Below are 18839 nucleotides of genomic sequence, written 5' to 3'. Positions count from 1 at the left end.
TGATGGTGCACAAAAAGCACTAGATGATTCACAAAATAAAGAAAAACAGAACTGGACATCATACTGAGCCACGACATCAATCAAAAAATGATGAATCAAAATTAACTTTATTAATCAAATAAACTTGTTGCAGCACATTCATTGCTGTCTGAGAAGTTAAGAGCACTGACAAATTCAACTGTTGGCAGACTGAATAGCTTTCGCAAAAAGACATGCGTCCTGAAAAGACACAAAGCCATCAGTTTCATTATTATTGTAGTAATGCATTTCTATTGCATTTAATTCATTTTTAATTGCTCTGCCACTCAACTTCAATGGCTGAGACTCAAGTGGATCTCAGGTTCCGCAGGAAACAAAAGAATCGCCATGGCGACTGAATGTCAGAATGCAATGTAGAACAAGTGTTTGCAACGGTAGCAGCTCTAACTGCAACAGTGATCATGCTTGTTCTGCAAAAACAACAATAGCCAGGTCAATTACATTTCAACAGAAAACCTTATTAACCATGCTAATTCATGTCAAACTTAGTTTCTAAGCATAATAATCGTCACCAGCATTAGTCATCCTACCTATCAATGCAAATGAAATTCCATTATATGCAAACGCACATTGCACTCTTTCAGTTCACAGACAAAAAATCCGTTGAAATTACACAATTTATGTAGGATATGTAGCCTACGAAGGTTCCACATTGAAACAGTAAGTCACTTAAGGGAAAATTCTGTCATCATATACTCACCCTCATATTGTTTCAATCCTTTATGAATTTCTTTCTTCTGCTGAACAGAAAGTAAGATATTTAGAAGAATGTCAGTAACCAGTTTCTGGTCTCATTGACTTCCATAGTAGGAAAAAAATATACTATGGAAGTCAATGAGACCAGAAACTGTCTGGTTACTGATATTCTTCTAAATATCTGCCTTTCTGTTCAGCAGAAGACAGAAATTCATAAAGGATTGAAACAACATGAGGGTGAGTATATGATGACAGAATTTTCATTTTAAAGTGGAGTATCCCTTTAATGCACGTGCGTGAATGTTGCCATGTAAGCGTTTCCATTCTGTTTTTTTTTTTTTTTTTTTTTTTCAACGCAACGATGCGCGAAAAAGGCATATCTTATTGCCTCACTAGAAGATAAAAACTTTAGCCTTCGCGTACTTGCGTATAGAGTGTTTCTGGCCTCATGGTTATACTATACTCGTCTTTTCATTTGCAATTTATAAACGAATGCACCTTGCATTAAAGAGCAAACTGAAGTGTGCGTGCCAGAAAGAATATTCAAAGAGATCTTACTAGATGAGTCATCGTTGCTATAGCTACTGCTCAACTACCTCATAACCAAAATCAAATGCATCATTGTGATACCACATCAATGTGATGTCAAAGAACATATTTTCTCCTGATAAGAACGAAGGAACACATTTCTTTCTGAACTGCATTCTGAATTAAAACAACTATGGCTGGTACGAATGTATCAGCAAAGAAAATACATATATATTACATATTTTTTATTTATTTACATAAACATATCACAATACAAAATCAGAACATAGAACAAAATCATTAGAATATGCCTACTTGACTTCCCAAAAAACAGCTCTGTAAAATGTGACAAAAATTGGTTTTGGCTATGCAATATTTTCTTTCAAATATTTCCTTTATATGGCCTTCACTCCCACATCCAAACCTTGTCAGATGTGAATTTAGACACATTTTTATAGCTTCTGCGCTCTTGTTGACACTCAGCAGTATCTGTTATTCCACAGTTTCTGTGAAAACTGCAGGATCGGATTTTCCCCCTAGACAATGTTCTGAAGAATGGCTCTTGCCTGAATCTTGGCCCACTAGTGGGACAGTATCGGGTAAATTATTATTGTTGTTACTGACACAATTTATTTAACTTTAAAAGGAGACAATAGTTGTTGTTTTTTTATATATACATGTGCACAAGCTGTACCGTTAACTTCAAATTTAGACAAACTCAATAGATCTCTGATGACATCTGGTGGATATAAAAGGATATGTTAAAGAGAAAAAGTGAACGAGTATGCGATAACGTCAACATGTGCTAATTAATATTCATGAACTACAGGGAACGCTGTGAATCTAATCAGCGAACTGTTCCTGTTTACCTCATCAGGCGAACTCGCTTTCTGTAATCTAAAATTTATGTAGTAAATGAAACTTTTAATATAGCCTACCCTACCTGTTGTATACATTCCACGTATAGGCCTACTTGCATGCAAAATAAAAACGTACTTTCAAGACTTTTTTTTAATTCAGACTCTAAGATTTAACCTAAAAAAATACATGAAGTGTTTTGGAAACGATGGTTGAGCGATTTTATGTTAGCATGCACGTACCCGCCTCTTCTAGCTAAGCTTCTAAAAAGTTCATATCTTTTGCATTTTCGTTCCGACATAATTTTAACTTATCCTGAGCTTTCTCAAAAAGAGAATTGATAACATGCCGCCGCATAACAATATGACTTAATCACAGATGAAAAGACTGTTTTTACATGCACTGTTTAATCAAATTGAACGATATAACAATTGATAAATGAGTTTCTATGCAATCACTAACAGTGTTTAATCTTTGTGTTGATTATTGCCATGCATTTCTGCATTTTTCACATTCATGGTGTCCTTAATTTGCATCCCTCAATCACAACATTGCATATTAGTTTCAGTGAAAAGATCAGGTTGGTCCAAGCAGCCATCAGTCTCATTGCAAGGCTTTATACATTTAGATGCCTTCTCAAAGTTTGTATGCTGTGCTCATTACAACTCACATCTTCTCTGTTTCTCTGTAGATATGTGGACTGAAAAGAATAGAAGGATGGTTTGTTTTTGTGTAATGAGCTGGTGCGGTGCATGCCTCTCTTTGGCCGTGAGGGCATCCCTCCATCTCTCGGTGAAGCAGTATGACTGTGGCATTGAACTCGGGCCCGTTTCAAAATGATCTCCTCACGTTTGTGCTTCTCAAAGTGCATATTTCTGCCCAAAGAATTGATGTGTTTCCTAAGTAAGTTGGGTGATGATGATGAATAGGTGGATTTCGCAAGGCAGCTTGAATGTTCTGAAACCTTCCAGGGACACGCCAAGCCCGGTCTCGGCGAGGAGCTTGTAGAGCTTCCAGAAAAATGTCTTCCATTCTTTTCCCTGTTATTCTGGGGGCTGTGTGGGACAAATAAGGGACTTTGCAGGGCCACGGCATGCAGCGGACTGGGATAGCGATACACTTCCATGCCTTGGTGACGTGCAAGGTCAGAACGGTAAGTGGGTTGCAGGACCACTTTGGTTTGAAGTATGTCTGAAACATCTGGCCAGTGTGAGTCTGGATACAGATCCGCTACAGATCGTAAACCATCCTTAGGAATCGCCTCATCGGAGAAATGGGATTGAACTGTTCTATGCTCTTGCAATAAAATGGGTCGGCGCCTTAGAGTTTCCTCACCTGTTAAACTCTCTCTCTCTCCAAAAGAGTTGTATTTTAAGGAGGCCAAAGAGGTGGAGAGGGAGAGGACATTATCGTCACTGTCGCAGGCGGTAAAAACATCCCCAAAGTTGTCGTCGCAAAAACCTGAGCTTGCTCTTGAGCGACTTTCCATGCGTGAGTGAAGTTCTTGGTGATGCCAGCTTCTTTTCGTCAGGCACTGATGATGAAGCAGGTCGTCAGATGAATGACTGGAACATGACCAAAGTCCTCTGGATTTTCCAACCTCATGAATGGCCTCCTCAGAAAAACTGCGCCTGAGCTTTAGTTGGAATGAGTCTTTATCCACCCAGTAATGATGCTGTCCCTGCTGGATATTTGTTGAAGTTAAATCTTCAGGATCGGTTTCAGTTTTTTCCAGGGCAGTCTCCACCATTGCTTTATGTCTGACTCTCAGGACCTCCAACTCCAGCATCCCTGCCAAAGTAGCACGAAATCGCTCTCTAATACGTTTCCTCCCTGTGCTGGTCCATGGCGCCGCTTCAGGCTCTTCTCTGTGCACAGCGGTTGATGACATCCTGACTGGAGGCTCAAAGTCAGTTCTTTCACAGTGGAGGTCTTTATAACAAAGTCACCCATATCAATGCAAATACATTGATAAATCTATTGATAAGATTTTCACTAACCTTTGACCTTAGGTAAAAGATCAAACTTAATTCTATCAATGTGAGATTAAACTTCAGAAGTTAACATCTGGAAGATCATTATCACTGCTAGTGATAGCTGTGGCTCTTTGTTAATGTTTAACGTCATCGTGAGCATGTAAGAACTTCCACTGTCCATGATTATGTAAAATGAATGTAATATTTAATTTTGTTACACATTTAAAGAGGCCAAACTGGAAGGCCAACTTAAAATCATAACCAAAAAACACATTTTGATTAATCACTTTTTTTGTTTTATATCTTTCAACCCACAATCACATTTGAAAATGGCCTCTGTAATCCTATTCCTGAAGATTAAAGTAATAGTTGGTTCTTTCGCCATTTCCTGATGCTATTAAATATGAAAAAACAAGGTGCGCTGTAGTTTTTTTACTAATAATGTTGTTAGTAAATATTAAATGCAGTTACAGTTCTACAATTGTAAATGTAAGCAATCTCTTTATTCATGAAAATACACTCCATGGATTGTTACTACTGTAATGATTAACCGTTTAATCATCATTACAATACATTCCCTCTTCCTAATCAAACACCACCAGTTTGTTAATGAATCATATTTATTAACTCTTACACTTGCCCCAACTTGATTGAAAAAGCCCATTACATAAAGCATTTACCACAATTGAAAAAACAAGACACTCGATTTCTGTGTATCTTTATTTACAAGCCGATATCGAAACATGTAATCCTGCATTTGAAGATGTGACAGCTTATACAGGACCTTGATACACCCATCAAACATATTTCAAGACAGAGCTTCATTCATCAGCATCAGATTCTTCATCATCTTGACTGATCTGGAAGTAGCGCAGCTCATAGCTCTCCTTATCCGACGCCACCACCCTCAGCCAGTCTCGCAGGTTGTTCTTCTTCAAGTACTTCTTTGTGAGGTACTTAAGATACCTGAGGAACACGGGATTGTTAGTATATATAAAAAAAAAAAAAACACTAATAAACAACAGAATCTGTTAGCATAACACATCTCACCTTTTAGAGAACTGCTTCTCTGAGGTGACGTTGATCTTGTTCTTCTGACGCACAATTTGCACTACATTTCCCAGGTTGCCTGTTTTGCCATTAACCTTCACCTTCTCTTTCAGAAATGTTTCCTGTTAGTAATAAAACAGCATGACCACTAGGGAAGAGAACCCTAGGCATTTCACTAGGGAAGGGAACCCTAGTTATGACACGGCATTAGTGATGCGACTCCTGAACACAATTTATGACATTTATAATTGTTTTAATTTCAATATGCAAGGTTAAAGAATACTTTTTTTTTTTTTTTTATGTTGTATTTGGATCAGAAATGAATAGATTGAATGCTAGTTGAGATGAATAGAAATAAATGTAATTTAAGTGTACAGATCTCTCAGACAAAAACAACTAAAATATTAAATTTATTCACCTATCCAATAAAACATTTGAAAAGGATAACATTATTTGAGTATAACAATTATCCATGCCTGGAATTTAGTTGTGTTTTTATCATACAAAGTATGGTTAGTCATTTTTTATACAACTTACAAAGTTGGCAGAGTCGAGAATCCCATCCTCCACAGGGTGAGTGCAGTCCAGGGTGAACTTCCAGGAAGCACCCCTTTTACTCTTTTTCACAACAGTCTGCCTTTTCTAAAGAAACATTTTATAAAGTTAACTTAAAGTTAATGTTTGCTTCATAAACTCAGCCATGTTATAAAAATGAATAAACGCATTATGAAATGCACTATTGTAATTCTCTCTCAGTCGTAATCAAATAGATTTGTTTGAATTTTTCAGTCAAGCTAAAATGCTCATCCACGTGTCTGCCAATAGTACGTAAAAAATAATGAATTAATATATTATTCCATATGCAAAACCCAACACTGAGTGACATATTATATTCTTATTTAACATATCTGATATTTTGTTAACACGAAAGATCAAATAAAACACATTTAACCGTAAAGACCGGTCTCCGGTAGACACGTACCGGTGCCATCTTGGTGAGGTTGGCTTCAAAGAGGAAGTGGCGTACGTCCGCGCGAGGGTTCACGGAAATTTCTCGTATTTGATTGGCTGCCGGTTGGGGAGGATTCAGCGACTTCCGATTTGTGAACGACTTCAAGGACCGCTCAGAGACAGACTACGTCAGTTCAGTCCACATTTTTCAGAATGGTTGTGAAGCGGTTCAGTCTATGGGTTTTGTCGAGAGAGGAACAATACGGTTATCCGGACCACACCTATTTGGGTAGGGTTAAGGTTAGGGTAACCGTATAGTACATTTACGTGTGGTCACCATACTGTCTATGGTGGTCACGTGTGGTCCGGATAACCGTATAGTACCTCGAGATATATTAGGAAGGCTGGGTTCAACTAATTATTAATTCAAAAGATCTGACTACAAAGAACCGTTGATATCTGATAGTAAAAGCATTTAAGTGAACCGAAGATTTGACTTTATTAGCACATTTAATACCACCCTGAGGGGAAGTGCACATATTTATGTCTGAGGTAAAATAATCGTTTTTTTGGAACAGGTTCTTTAAAACGAACTGTTCGAAAGAACGAGTTGTTCGATTTGCATGTATTGTAAAAATTCATGTTTATCCAATATCTTAAAATTAGATATTATATTAGATACGTAATTGTATAGAAATGTAAAACTTTAAAAAATATATATATATAGCAATTGTTTCAGCAAGTAATTACACCCGAGTATGCAATGTAATGCATTCCACACCAATATGGCCTTTGTCTCACTTACCATTTAATCGAGTTGATGATTATTTCGTGCAATCAAAGATTATACACATCTACAACATAGCTATGTGATCATTAATGTCGTCGGATGTAGTGGACAATCCCATTTAACATACAATAAACATGCAGCATGCTTCGTTTTGGTGATTTCCATTGTTAAATATTCACATGTATACTCAAACCAGTAGAGTTAGAAAGCAGACTGGGCTCTGCATTCCTGCTAAGTAAGCATGACTCATCCTTGCATCATTATTGTGCAGACACACCAAGAAAAACTTGGGTGAGGCCTCAGCAGGCACAGCCCGATTTGCCAGTTATTGGGCATATTTCTAATCTTGAACAAATTTAAATAGGCACATAAAGATTTCTGTTTGCTTGGTTACATTTTTAATGTCACTCAGCTACACAACAGCAAAATTAGAAATTAAACCATCTGAAAAATTCATGTAAAGACGTGATTCAACATAGATTGACTTTAGAGAGCGTGCTCACTAGGAGCCACTTGCTAGATGAAGTTTGTGTGTTTGAATATACTGCGATGCCACAGGCCTCCAAGAATGAAGTGCAACACTTTCATTGACTCTGTATTGTCTGGGCACCCGGCCACAAATGGGAAATGAGTATTTGGCTCCTCCCATGCAGAGGATTTGGCAGCCCAACCCAACAAAGCTGTCTTTCTTTCCCAGTTACTGTCCTCACTTCCTAAAATTATATCCCATGTCATTTTGCCCATTTATATGAATTCTTAAACCTTAAATTTAACATTTAAAACCATTCAATAGACAATAAACTTATTTTTATACACCTAATATATACACGTGAATATATAATTTTACTTCATTTGAGAACATAAACACTGCATGGTGTGCTACTGAACACTTAGGTGACGTACCTAAGATCATACTTCAAAACAGACACTTTCTGATTCAAGTATAATATCTGTACCTTAGTAAATGAAGTTGTCCCAAATGACCAGACAGGTTAGACTAAGTAACTTTTAAACAAGGATATTCATTCTCCAAAGACAGAGATAAATAAAAATAGTTCACATGTTAAATATTACCAGATGAAAAAAATCCACTGTAAATATGAAGCAACACCTTAACCAGCATTTGGGAACTTCTTTCAATACTGATGAAGTGCTTCATAAAAAAGAAAAAAAAAGAAAAAAAAAGAAAAGGTAATCTATTAGGTTTTTATTTTTTGCTCTCTCCAGTCAGGTGACAAAGGCCTCGAGTGAACAAAGGAAGATTAGAACTCGCATCAAAGATTCAGTCCTTAACAAGAGCCTGAGCTCATTCTGGGGCAGCACTGATAAGAGTCTACCTGGAGACAAATACAGGCTTCAACACTTTATTTAATGTCGTCACTGACAGCCAAAATCAAGCTGGCTGCTATTTTGGGTTACAGAGGTATTCGCACATGGCCATCACATCCTTTCCACTTCTGAACAATTAGAGACTGTCATTTAAGAGGACATTTCACTGGAGTTTATTTCTCGGTCACAGCGGTTTTTACTTGAGAAGGTACTCGAAGTACTGCAAGAACAAGGAAGTGCCAACTACCAGTGTGCATCTCACTTTGGGGGGGAAAAATGGCATTCAATTGAGAGAAATTAACCACAGTGCCAGCATGGCATAGATCATGTAAGGAGAAATGTAAAAGTATGGCTACCAGAGAGACAAAAAAAAAAAATGTTTTTTTTCAGTGTCAGTTTGGGGTTTCCTCTCTTCGCAACAAGTTGCATAAATCCTGCACTAGTTACTATTAAGAAATTCAAGAATACAAAAACGGAAAATGGATCCGATTTTTTAACATTCAGGAATGCAAGTGGTTAAAAACTTGAGAGGAAACAGAAAAAGAAAAAAGAAGTGGAATGGGGGAGGTCGAGGGGTAAACACTGCCAATAATAAACTTCTTACCCTAGAGAATGCCAACTGACCCGACAAGTCCAGCACAGTATTGGAAGAAAAAAAGGAATACAAATCACAACAAAAATGTGAGGTTGCTTGTGAAGGCCATAGCTTTGGTGACAAATAAAACCAAAGAAACAAATGCAAGAGATTTGTTAAAGTGTAGCATGTTGTAGCCTGAGCAGCCCAGTCTCTCTTCCTATTTGGTCATGGGTTTGACAGCCACTGCAGATTCTTCACCCATAGCTGAAAGCACAGTAACCTGCGAAACAAAAAAAACAGTGAGTGGTTTACATTGACAAGAGGCAGGCTAAAATCTAACTGCATTCATTCAAACAGGTGCACTTACCAACATCTCTTCACCAGCTGCAAATTTGCTTTCGATTTCTTTGCCCAGGTCACCGTCTGGCACACGCAGGTCCTCGCGCACGTCACCGTTGTCCATCATAAGAGAGAGGAATCCCTCACTGATGTCAACCAGCTAGGAAAACACAAGAAAACATCTTTTAAAAGGGAAGAAATGGTTTTGCAGAATAATATCTACACTTCGAACAAAAGCTACAGTATTGTCGTGTCTGTGTTTTGGTGGAAGAGATTCACCTCAGGCAACCATTTTAAGGCGAAATGACTCAAAGTATGAAATACTAAACGTCGGCTGTGTAAGATAAGCAGCACTGAACTAATAATGTTCTAAAAAGGACTAGAAAGATACTAACAATGTCAGTTTGGGACACACCAACATATTAAAGGGATAGTTCACCGAAAAATGAAAATTCTGTCATTTACTCACCCTCAAGTTTCCAAACCTGTATAAATTTCTTCTGCTGAACACACAAAAAAAAAAAGGATATTTTGAAGAATGTTAGTAACAAAACAGTTGCAGTGAACCATAGACTTCCACAGTGGTTTTTTTTTTTCCTACTATGGAAGTCAATGGAGCCCATTAACGGTTTGGTTAGCCTTATTCTTCAAAATATCTTTTGTTCATTTTTGGGTGAACTATACCTTTAAGAGCTCAAGAAGACTTTTAAATTTGCTCCAAATGCAATGCAAAATATGGCAATAATTTCACTACACCAATAACTAGAAGATTAAATTTTCCAACTAGTTAGTGACCAGTGTTCAATGCAATCAGGAACAAATCAATAACAAAAAAATGGTGACATTTCAATTTTAGATAAACCGTCAAGTTACTACGTTGGAAATTGTAAAGCGTATGCCTTTATTGCACACAGCATACAGGGTCAGGCGAACTTTAATTGAAATAACACATGTACTCCCACAAAAAATTAATAAAAAAGGTGCATTTTCACCATTAAATCTTGAATTTCACAAAGCCATGCATGTCTCACCTGGTAGTCATTTCTTTTGGTGTTAGGCACATCCATGTTGTGGGTGGAGGGGCAGATATCTTCATATTTCTTATTTGTGAAAATGTCAATTCCAACCATGTGAACCTGTAAATAGAGACTCAAGTACTTAATGCTAACGTTCACGGTTTAAAAACAGCCATGCAAAAGAGTGATACGCAAATATTACCTTTGCATGACCATGCTTGCCAGTCTTAGAAGTAGACATTTCAACAATTTTGCAGGGGCGACCCTTCAGGACCACAAACCCGTTCTTGCGCAGGGCGCTGCACTGCATGGGGTAGGTGGCAGAGGCCCCGGCATCTCCGCTGGTGAAATCAAGATCTGGATCTGCCATGATGGGGATCTAAACAAGGGGCACTGGAGGGAATAAAGGACATGGGGAAGTTATTATATAATAACCTTAAAAAGCCTCAATCCCACAAAATAACATCATATATGAGTCACATACGAATGAGCCAGGTTTCCAGTGTATGAGTTGGCTAGTCAGACATTAGGACTGCCTTAAAGTACAGTGTTCAATTAACCATTACCAAATGTTAAGCAGCCATTTTATATCGAATTGTAAATAAATCGACCTTGTTATTATTAGCACTCAAACCTGCAGCATCATGCTGCTCTAATTTCACCACTAATAGAATCCAAGCCAAATACACGACCAAACTTGATTCAACTTGAGCTAACAGTCGTTTGTGTTTACAAACGTGTCGTTAAAATACTTAACGAGCCACATTTGACACTTTACGGTCGTTGTTTTGCACGCAATTAACACAATGACCACGCCGAACAGGCCAGATGAACTAGAAGGCTATACATGCTAGCTAGCTTAAATTGCTAAAACTCGCTAAAAAGAATCAGTGGAGTAACTCGTTAATCCAACGTCAGGTTCACGCTTGCAGAAAAGCGAGCGGTTAACCGTATGTCTGATTCGCGTGGCGCATGTCAACGTGGTTTCGCCGCTGATCAATGACTCGGCTAAGAGGCTAACGCCCCATTCTTCCCTAGAACAAAGTAATAGAAACACGCATAAACGGAACAACGAGCACGACTAAACTATAAGGTAACTAGCAAAAGAGGGGGAAACGGGTCTCGTGCGGGTTAGCCAAAGTTTCTCACGGGTCCCTTTTTCAATTAAGTCAGTGCGCGCGAGGAAAGGCCTCGCGCGTGCTCGCGGCCTGCGAACTAGAGAGCCGCATCAAAGAACTCCCGTAACACGTTTACTCAAGACGATCCGGTTACGTTCACCACCATGACGTAGACTTTCATGTCCGACAGCATTTTAAAATAAACATCAAGACAGGACAGTTCTGTGTAATTTTTCGTTCACAATTCAAACACGCTCCATGCAGCACTTACTTCCAAGAAAAAAAGGAACGTCAACGCGCAAGCGCGGCCAATTTTAATGCGGCATCCGTACAGTGGGCGGGATTCCACTTCTTCTGCAGAGATGAGGATGGCTTGTGCCTGAAGCTTATGCTTAGTGCCTCTTAGCGCTTAGGATCTGTGGATTGAACGCCATGAATTGTGCAACCTTCCATATAAATATAGCCTATATAAACAAACACACACACACGTTGGTGCACCTATCATTATGAGGACGGACAATCCATAGGCGTAATGGTTTTTATACTATACAAACTGTATATTCTATCCCCCTACACTAATCCTACCCATCACAGAAAACCTTCTCCTTTTTTAACAAAACATTGTTTAGTAGGCTAGGCTATACGTTTTTTAAGCCATTTCAATTACGAGGACACAGGAAATGTCCTCATAAACCACATTTACGTTGTAATACCAGTGTAATACCCATGTTATTATACATATTTAACAATACAATTCCAGCAAAAAAGTGTATCTATCTATATATATACACATTTAGTTCAAAATTGCAAATCTGAATGAATTTTGTGAATTCTGTCCTTTAAATGAACGTCTTAAAGCCATAAAATCAAATTTGATCATCCAGTTTTTTAATGGAATATTGCAGTAGCCTATTTATTACCATGGATTTGACAAGACACAAATATGCATATTATTATTAATATAAAAAATATATCATATAGTTGTTTATTATATATAAAAATTCAAACAGCACACATGGTCTGGTTTTAAGTGTCAATTTATTTAAAAAAAAACAAACAAAAAAAAAGCAAAGAAAATGTCTGTTTTGGGTGACAAGTGAACACACTGGCTGAGTTTCCAAAATCTGAAATATTTCCATTTATCCATTTCATATTCTCCTCATTCAGAAACGATTGACTCCATCTGAATAAGATCAAAAACTGGAGTTCCAGTCAAAGTAGAAAAGAGTCTTACGTGAAGACTGACAAAATCAGTAATGATCATTATTGCTAATAGCTTTTCTAGACCGATTCTTCAACCTTTGATATGCAGTCTTCTTCGGGTTTCCTCTTTAAACATAAACACTGAGTATTGATTAACAAGACTAGAATAGATCCACAAACAACCCTATAATATTCAAACATATTTGCAGTTATCAGGGGTGAATTTATTTCAAACGGAAAGGGCACTGAACAATACCGCATTAAAATAATAAAACAAACCAACACTTTATTTAAAAAAAAAAAAAGTAAAAATTGTTGTAAAATAAAACACTCATATTAAAGCATCCCTGACACTATAATAGATTTCATAGTTTTTCCAGACAAACTAATACTAAAAAAAAACCGCAATACTGCTGCTGCTTTCTGAATACAAGATACCAGCATTTAAGCACTGTACAAAACAATAAATAAATTGGATCAGAATATCAAGCAAAACTGGATTGTTAAAGTTTTATGACCATAAAACACTCAGTTTAGAAGCTCTTTTGTCGGTTGAATGACACGAAGGAGATTTTGGTGACTTTGTTTGATTCACACCATGTAATAAATTGTAAGCAATAAAATATAACTCTTACTACTAGGCACAAATTCGATGAGATCATCTCTTAAAAGTCCAGGCTACATTTAAAGTTACATTTGGAACAAAAATCTAGTTTAATAGCCTTACAAATCTATTTATAAAATATTACAGCCTGCCTATTTTGTGAACAAAACATGATATTCCCAGTTTCAGCTTCAAATGTCTATAACAGAAGGCTTGTAATCTTGAAATCTCACTATTTCTCATTTTAGTGTCAGAATGCCTGTTTTACGTCTTTAATTGGTGTTTTTACAGGCTTAACCCCCCCCCCATAAAAACGGCATGTTTAAATCAAACACACACTCACTCAATCACACATCCATATGGAGCAACCATAAAAATAACAGCCAATATCCAGAATGCTCGGTTGTGCTATAAATCTCAGAGTTTAATACACGCAAAAAATGAAGAGAAATACAGAAATAAAACAACTCGCTCAGCCCGAATATAAAGGATGTACTTACAGTATTAATGTCCATATTAAGAAAGAAAATGAGGTCAAGCACACAATCAAAAGACTTTCCACACTGAAGGTGGTGCGTGAGAGAGGATGAAGAAATCAACCGACCTCACAGTTTACGTTTGTGTTGATAAAATGGATGGAAAGATCCCATTAGTATACTTCAAACCTGCACACACATCCACTCAGTTCACAGTTTGATGGATAAAAAACATGAAGTCTCAAAAGATCCTAGTTGTGTCAAATGAATTTCACACTCTATTGCCCTTACAGAACAGTAATGAAAATGTATAAAAGTACATAAAGGACTTGATGATTCCATTTGAATAAAATGCCATGTCGTTTGGAAGGACTTCAAGTCTATTAATGGGTGATTCTGCAATTAGAGGCATTTTCAAGTACACAAAATCGTGAAAAAAAATTAAGAATGGCTCCATACAATATTTTATATTTTCCCATAACTTTCAAGTAGAAATAACGTGACAGACAGTTGTGTGCTTGCTCTTGTTCTGAATCAAAATTCCAGTAATGACACCTAATAATCTGATGGTGGTAATGACCAGCATTGGAGAAAAAAAAGAAAGAAAACTATACAAATAATCCAAATTAACTGAATACATCATTAGGATTAAATAACAGACAAACTAAAAGAAAAAAATATTGTCCCCCTAGGCTACTGAAAAATTCCCTAATTGAAGAATCACCCTAATATGAAGTGTAGGCTTGATTTGGCTGACGAGACATTGCACCATGAATTTTTTTTTTTTTTTTTTTTTTAAAGCTTCCATTTCTGAAAATTTCTGTCTGGCGCTCTACACTTAAATCACCTCTGAATCTACATGTAATGACAACATAGGCTTCTTTAACATTAGTTAATTTACAACATACTTAATGGCCAATTAAAAATACCTATTTTAATTGAATAAACTTGAAAATTCACTGATCTACTGGTTGCATTTCAAAAAGACAATTCCCCCCAGAGAATAAATACTCGCCTCTTCAAGCTACGATCGTGAATATTGCCTCATATTGTCACTCACAAAGTTTCATTTACGGCATCGATAGTCATTACCCACATAGAAATCTGAACCGATCCAACAGGTGAACAGAAACGAGGTAGCCTAAAAGGAAGCTCTGTCAAACACTACCCTTCGTTCACCGATTTACAGTATGTGATTCACACAGAGGACAAGATGGATCGTACAGAACCACACGTTCCCAGACAATTCATATGCATTCGTTTTGGAGGCAGAACTCTTTTCCAAAAAAGGAAGTGGATATTTACAGAGGGTGGTAGTGAAAGTCCCTCTAGAAACAGTTGGAGATTATAGATCCATCGTGAGGAGAGGCGAGCAACTGACTCACCAGGCTCGATTCCCTTGGCCTTTATTGCACTTTGCTGTAAGTCATGAGGAAAAAAAAACCTTAAAAATACAAAACTGCAGCACATTCTTATCCTAATGACACGTGGAGGTGTGTTACTCCTGATACGGGAACAATTTGAGATTGCTGGTATGTTAATGCTAACATATCTACCTTTTTTGTATTGTTGGTGGAAAGCATTACATTTCATCATTCATTCACATGTACACACACCCTTACACAGCAACTTTCATACTCTAACAGAATCTTAATGTACTTTTTTATGTTTCAATACAAAGCTCTGTAGTATTGACCAATCAAGTTGAAGGATTCAGACTAAAAGCGTTCAAGAATAGTCTCTGCTGATCAGTTTCATCCTTAAATCAAATCTGGAAATTTGTTCACCAAAGGAAATAGTTCACCATTTACTCACCCTATTGTCTTTCAAAACTTTTGTCTCAATGTCCAGGCTGTTATTTTCCATACAATGTAAGTGAAAAGTGACCAGGGATTCATTAGTGAATGATGACTTACATTTGAGCCTGTTCCTCACAGAAAACATTATATGGCTTCAGAAACTAAACATATAGTGCACAAGTTGTATACTACTATGATGCTTTTTTTGTCCATTTTAGATCTTAGTAGCATTTGGTCATTTTAATTATATGGAAGAGAGCAGCTCGGACATTGTGCTAAATCTCTATTTTTTGTGCGTGACTAAATGATTCAGTGATTGTTTTGGATTGACATGAGGGTGAGTAAATTTTAGGGTGAACTATCCCTTTAACCCACAATACCCATAATGTGCATGAATAAGTTGCAGAGACAATTGGAAAAAACTGAAAAAGGTTCTGAATTACAGCACAATCTCCCTGAGCACAAGGAAAACAGCGCAAATCACAGGCTCCAAATGTGATGTGAATACTATAGAGCTTTGGCATAAAACAAGGAATGCACAGTATTAATATTCAGGATCATTTATATTTTCATTATATGTCCATATCAGCAGGCATCAATTTCCATCCCAAAAAATTAGCATGTTTCCTTTTCATTACAGAAAAATGCATACACATCAATATATTATGGACTTAAAAATAAAAACGAGCAGCTTTGCAATTTCATTTTTAAGGCATTCTGTGGACAGCCCGATGTGTGTCTGCTCCAACATAATGTGGTATTTCATAAAGTATCATACAAGTCTTAAATATCAGTTTCAATTCACATGTTAGAGTGATTTTCACATGACACAAACATCTGTGTGCATTCCAAGCTGAAACATAAAAAAGAAAAAGGGTCATCACACAAACCAGGCTCAATGGATTCATCCCGCGAGGGAGGTTTACCGACGTTCAGCGCAACCGTGATAAATTATTGTGTCAAAAAGTGTCTTAACAGTACAAATATTCACTCTACTCTGTGGGTTGGATTTCCCATATTTCCAGTCTCCACGTCCAGAAGAATCTAGATACATATTTATAAGGACAAAAACATCAGAACCCCACAAATGTTAATGAAAGGGCCATATAAAACAATGCAGACCGGTTGTGCTCCTCTGTCACCCTTTGTTGTTCGTAGGGGCGTTTGGATTTTGGGTTTGTCTTTGACTCTTCTGAGAAGGACCCAGCTAGGTTTGGTCTTTTTGCCATCTGCCAGATTATCCAGAGCACCTGGATTTTCCTGTCTTTCCTTTTTTCACACTTTTCAATGAAGTAGAAAAGGTCCACAGATACAATGCAGGGGAGGGGCGGGAATGAATTACCAATTCATCATGGAGTTTCTGTTCAAGGTCATGAAGAAAACTTGGCTGCTGCCTCCTGATCGGACCGAGGCAAAGAACACCTGCAGACGGAGGAACGGGTGTCGTTATACTCACACAAAAGGAGAAAACGGTTACAATCTACATTCAGTTTTTGTTTGTTATCAGTTAGAGTTATTATACTTGAACCTCAAACCATAAAAAAAAAAATGGTGTTACTTGAAATTAAATAAACATTAACTGAAATAAATAAAATATATAAAACTTATTTCAGCTAGTAGGCAACATTTCCCATTTTCATTTAGTTTAACTTAATGTACTAAAATAATAAATTAAAACTATAGACGGTATAACTACTAATAAAACTAATAAAAATGACAAAAACACAAGATGTATAGGAAAAATATTAAAACGAAAACTAATTCAAAATATTAATAAAATCTACAATAGTATTTCAATATCACTAAAACAACACCGATCAATTGACAACACATCCATGATCAAGAAAAAGAAAATAGCGTTTAAAACACTAACAAAGATTCACAAATATGATCAGTGTATTCATGTTGGTTTATAGTTTTGAAAAACTTTTATACTATTTTTAAGAAAAGTTTAAACGAAGTGGCTAAAGGTTTATATGTCATGTATAAAAAATCAAGTAAAACATAATAACATGCGTTCCTTAAACTTTGATTACGAGTGTACACCTTATTTTATTATATTTTATTTATAGTATTACAGATTAAAGGTAAAAAAGTATACGTTTTTTTTTTTTTTTCAAATACTATGAAAATGTATAAATAAAATAATATTATAAATTACATAATTAAATAGACATATCACTTATTTATTACTATATAACTATATTATATATTTGAAATAATAATAAAAGATTACGGCAAAATACTTAATTTTTTTTAAGAAAGCATTCTCTTCATTATCATTAGCATTCATATTCATATAACAAGCTGACATTTAAAAAAATACATATAAAAAAAATAATAATAAAAAATAAATAAATAAATAATAATAATAATAATAATAATAATAATTATTATTATTTATATATATATATATATATATATATATATATATATATATATATATATATATATATATATATATATATATATATATATATATATATATATATATAATACATTTTATGATCAGAAATTAATTGTATTATATTTTTGAGTAAATTAATAAATCCGGACAAACAAAATGTGTGGCGTGTCATTGGCCCACATAAAGACTCCCATAATTTAAAAGTGATGCGTGTAATTTTTAAACACTGTTAAAATGTACCCAAAAAAAAGAAGAAAATTCAGTATGGGCAAGATGCATAATCATAACATATCATGATCTTTACAGTTATTGAACAACTGAATCAACACCAGACCTCAGGTGAACAATGACACAATTGAACTGAATTCTGTTTATCACTGTAAAGCTGCTTTGAAACAATCTATATTGTATAAATCGCTGCATAAAACAAAGGTGACTTGACATACTTTATCGTTTCTCTCCGAAAGGAACTTCAGTCGCTGTGCTCGCTTGTGCATGAAAACTCCGTCGAGGTGTCCCGTTTCCACGGAGCGGATCTCAATGGCTTTCTCTCCCCAGCCCATGATCTGGTTGGAGTGGATGTAGGCTGCAGAAGTGGAGGGGGGAAGGACGCGAACATAAACAAAAGACAAAAGAAACATGTGACAGGAGAGCACTGACATCAAATGCAGTACATCATCACAGCACCCCGTTCCTCAACGACTTCTGACTTCCAACAGCAACTTGAAACTAGCCCAGATCCAATGAAAACAAGCCTGCCAAAGCCACCCCACATCATCAGGAGGTCATTATTGCAGCAGTTTCTGAGCATCACAAATTAAAGCATTATGGTTATTATTGGTCTTTCATTTTGAAACTGATGTCAAAAGGAACTAGCATCCAAATCCAGAGCTCTTTGGATACTAATGAACTAAAATCAACTCTCTCCGAGGACTTCCTGTGCCCTTCATAGAGAAAATAATGACCTGGTTGTTTTGACTGACTTTGCTGCTGATATCTTGTGTAGAAAATGCATGAGATATGAATTTTACTTTGTTATCATGAATGCAGAATCACTATAGAGTTGAACATAATTTGGATGAA

At 36.3% G+C, this 18839-nt stretch overlaps 3 protein-coding genes across 12 annotated transcripts in view; all 3 read right to left on the bottom strand.

The window, feature by feature from the left end:
- Positions 1–4799: 4799 nt before the first annotated feature.
- On the bottom strand, positions 4800–6313 carry rpl22l1 (ribosomal protein L22-like 1). Of its 3 annotated transcripts, none has more exons than XM_084398168.1 (4): positions 6130–6313; positions 5685–5789; positions 5148–5269; positions 4800–5063 (listed from the first exon to the last, which is right to left on the bottom strand). In XM_084398168.1, the coding sequence occupies exons 1-4, from the start codon at positions 6136–6138 to the stop codon at positions 4919–4921; spliced, it is 381 nt and encodes a 126-aa protein (XP_084254294.1). In that variant the 5' UTR covers positions 6139–6313; the 3' UTR covers positions 4800–4918. The 3 variants fall into 3 exon arrangements, with proteins under 3 accessions (XP_084254294.1, XP_084254292.1, XP_084254293.1); XM_084398166.1 differs by having other exon boundaries at positions 6100–6153; XM_084398167.1 differs by having other exon boundaries at positions 6109–6153.
- A 1925-nt stretch (positions 6314–8238) lies between these two features.
- On the bottom strand, positions 8239–11710 carry eif5a (eukaryotic translation initiation factor 5A). 2 transcript variants are annotated; one of them, XM_084398164.1, is made up of 5 exons: positions 11539–11710; positions 10352–10542; positions 10165–10269; positions 9162–9293; positions 8239–9074 (listed from the first exon to the last, which is right to left on the bottom strand). In XM_084398164.1, the coding sequence occupies exons 2-5, from the start codon at positions 10517–10519 to the stop codon at positions 9012–9014; spliced, it is 468 nt and encodes a 155-aa protein (XP_084254290.1). In that variant the 5' UTR covers positions 10520–10542; positions 11539–11710; the 3' UTR covers positions 8239–9011. The 2 variants fall into 2 exon arrangements, with proteins under 2 accessions (XP_084254290.1, XP_084254291.1); XM_084398165.1 differs by having other exon boundaries at positions 10634–11542.
- Positions 11711–13472: 1762 nt separating this feature from the next.
- The window catches only part of tnikb (TRAF2 and NCK interacting kinase b), a 62224-nt gene continuing 56857 nt past the window's right edge, over positions 13473–18839 (bottom strand). For 5 of the 7 annotated variants that reach the window (XM_084398351.1, XM_084398348.1, XM_084398349.1 and 2 more), the window contains 2 exons: positions 18203–18342; positions 13473–16771 (listed from right to left, as the gene is read on the bottom strand). In XM_084398351.1, the coding sequence (XP_084254477.1) occupies positions 16688–16771; positions 18203–18342 (224 nt within the window). In that variant the 3' untranslated portion in view covers positions 13473–16687. The remainder of the gene's footprint in view (positions 16772–18202; positions 18343–18839) is intronic. The other 2 variants (XM_084398353.1, XM_084398354.1) reach the window with 1 other exon arrangement.

The sequence above is a fragment of the Rutilus rutilus genome, assembly GCF_951802725.1.
Source record: "Rutilus rutilus genome assembly, chromosome: 24".
Taxonomy (NCBI): domain Eukaryota; kingdom Metazoa; phylum Chordata; class Actinopteri; order Cypriniformes; family Leuciscidae; genus Rutilus; species Rutilus rutilus.
The sequence above is the reverse complement of the archived record's forward strand: the minus strand, read 5'-3'. Positions and strand labels throughout refer to the sequence as shown.

Bases quoted from the DNA above. Each gene is read 5' to 3' on its own strand.
- rpl22l1 (XM_084398166.1), bottom strand. From the start codon at position 6,138: ATGGCACCGGTACGTGTCTACCGGAGACCGGTCTTTACG. The intron at 5,790-6,099 runs GTTAAATGTGTT...ATGTTTCTTTAG, and splicing joins ACCGGAGACCGGTCTTTACG to AAAAGGCAGACTGTTGTGAA. The intron at 5,270-5,684 runs GTAAGTTGTATA...TATTACTAACAG, and splicing joins TTCTCGACTCTGCCAACTTT to GAAACATTTCTGAAAGAGAA.
- eif5a (XM_084398164.1), bottom strand. From the start codon at position 10,519: ATGGCAGATCCAGATCTTGATTTCACCAGCGGAGATGCCGGGGCCTCT. The intron at 10,270-10,351 runs GTAATATTTGCG...CTCTATTTACAG, and splicing joins GCAAGCATGGTCATGCAAAG to GTTCACATGGTTGGAATTGA. The intron at 9,294-10,164 runs GTGAGACATGCA...GTGTTTTCCTAG, and splicing joins CCAAAAGAAATGACTACCAG to CTGGTTGACATCAGTGAGGG.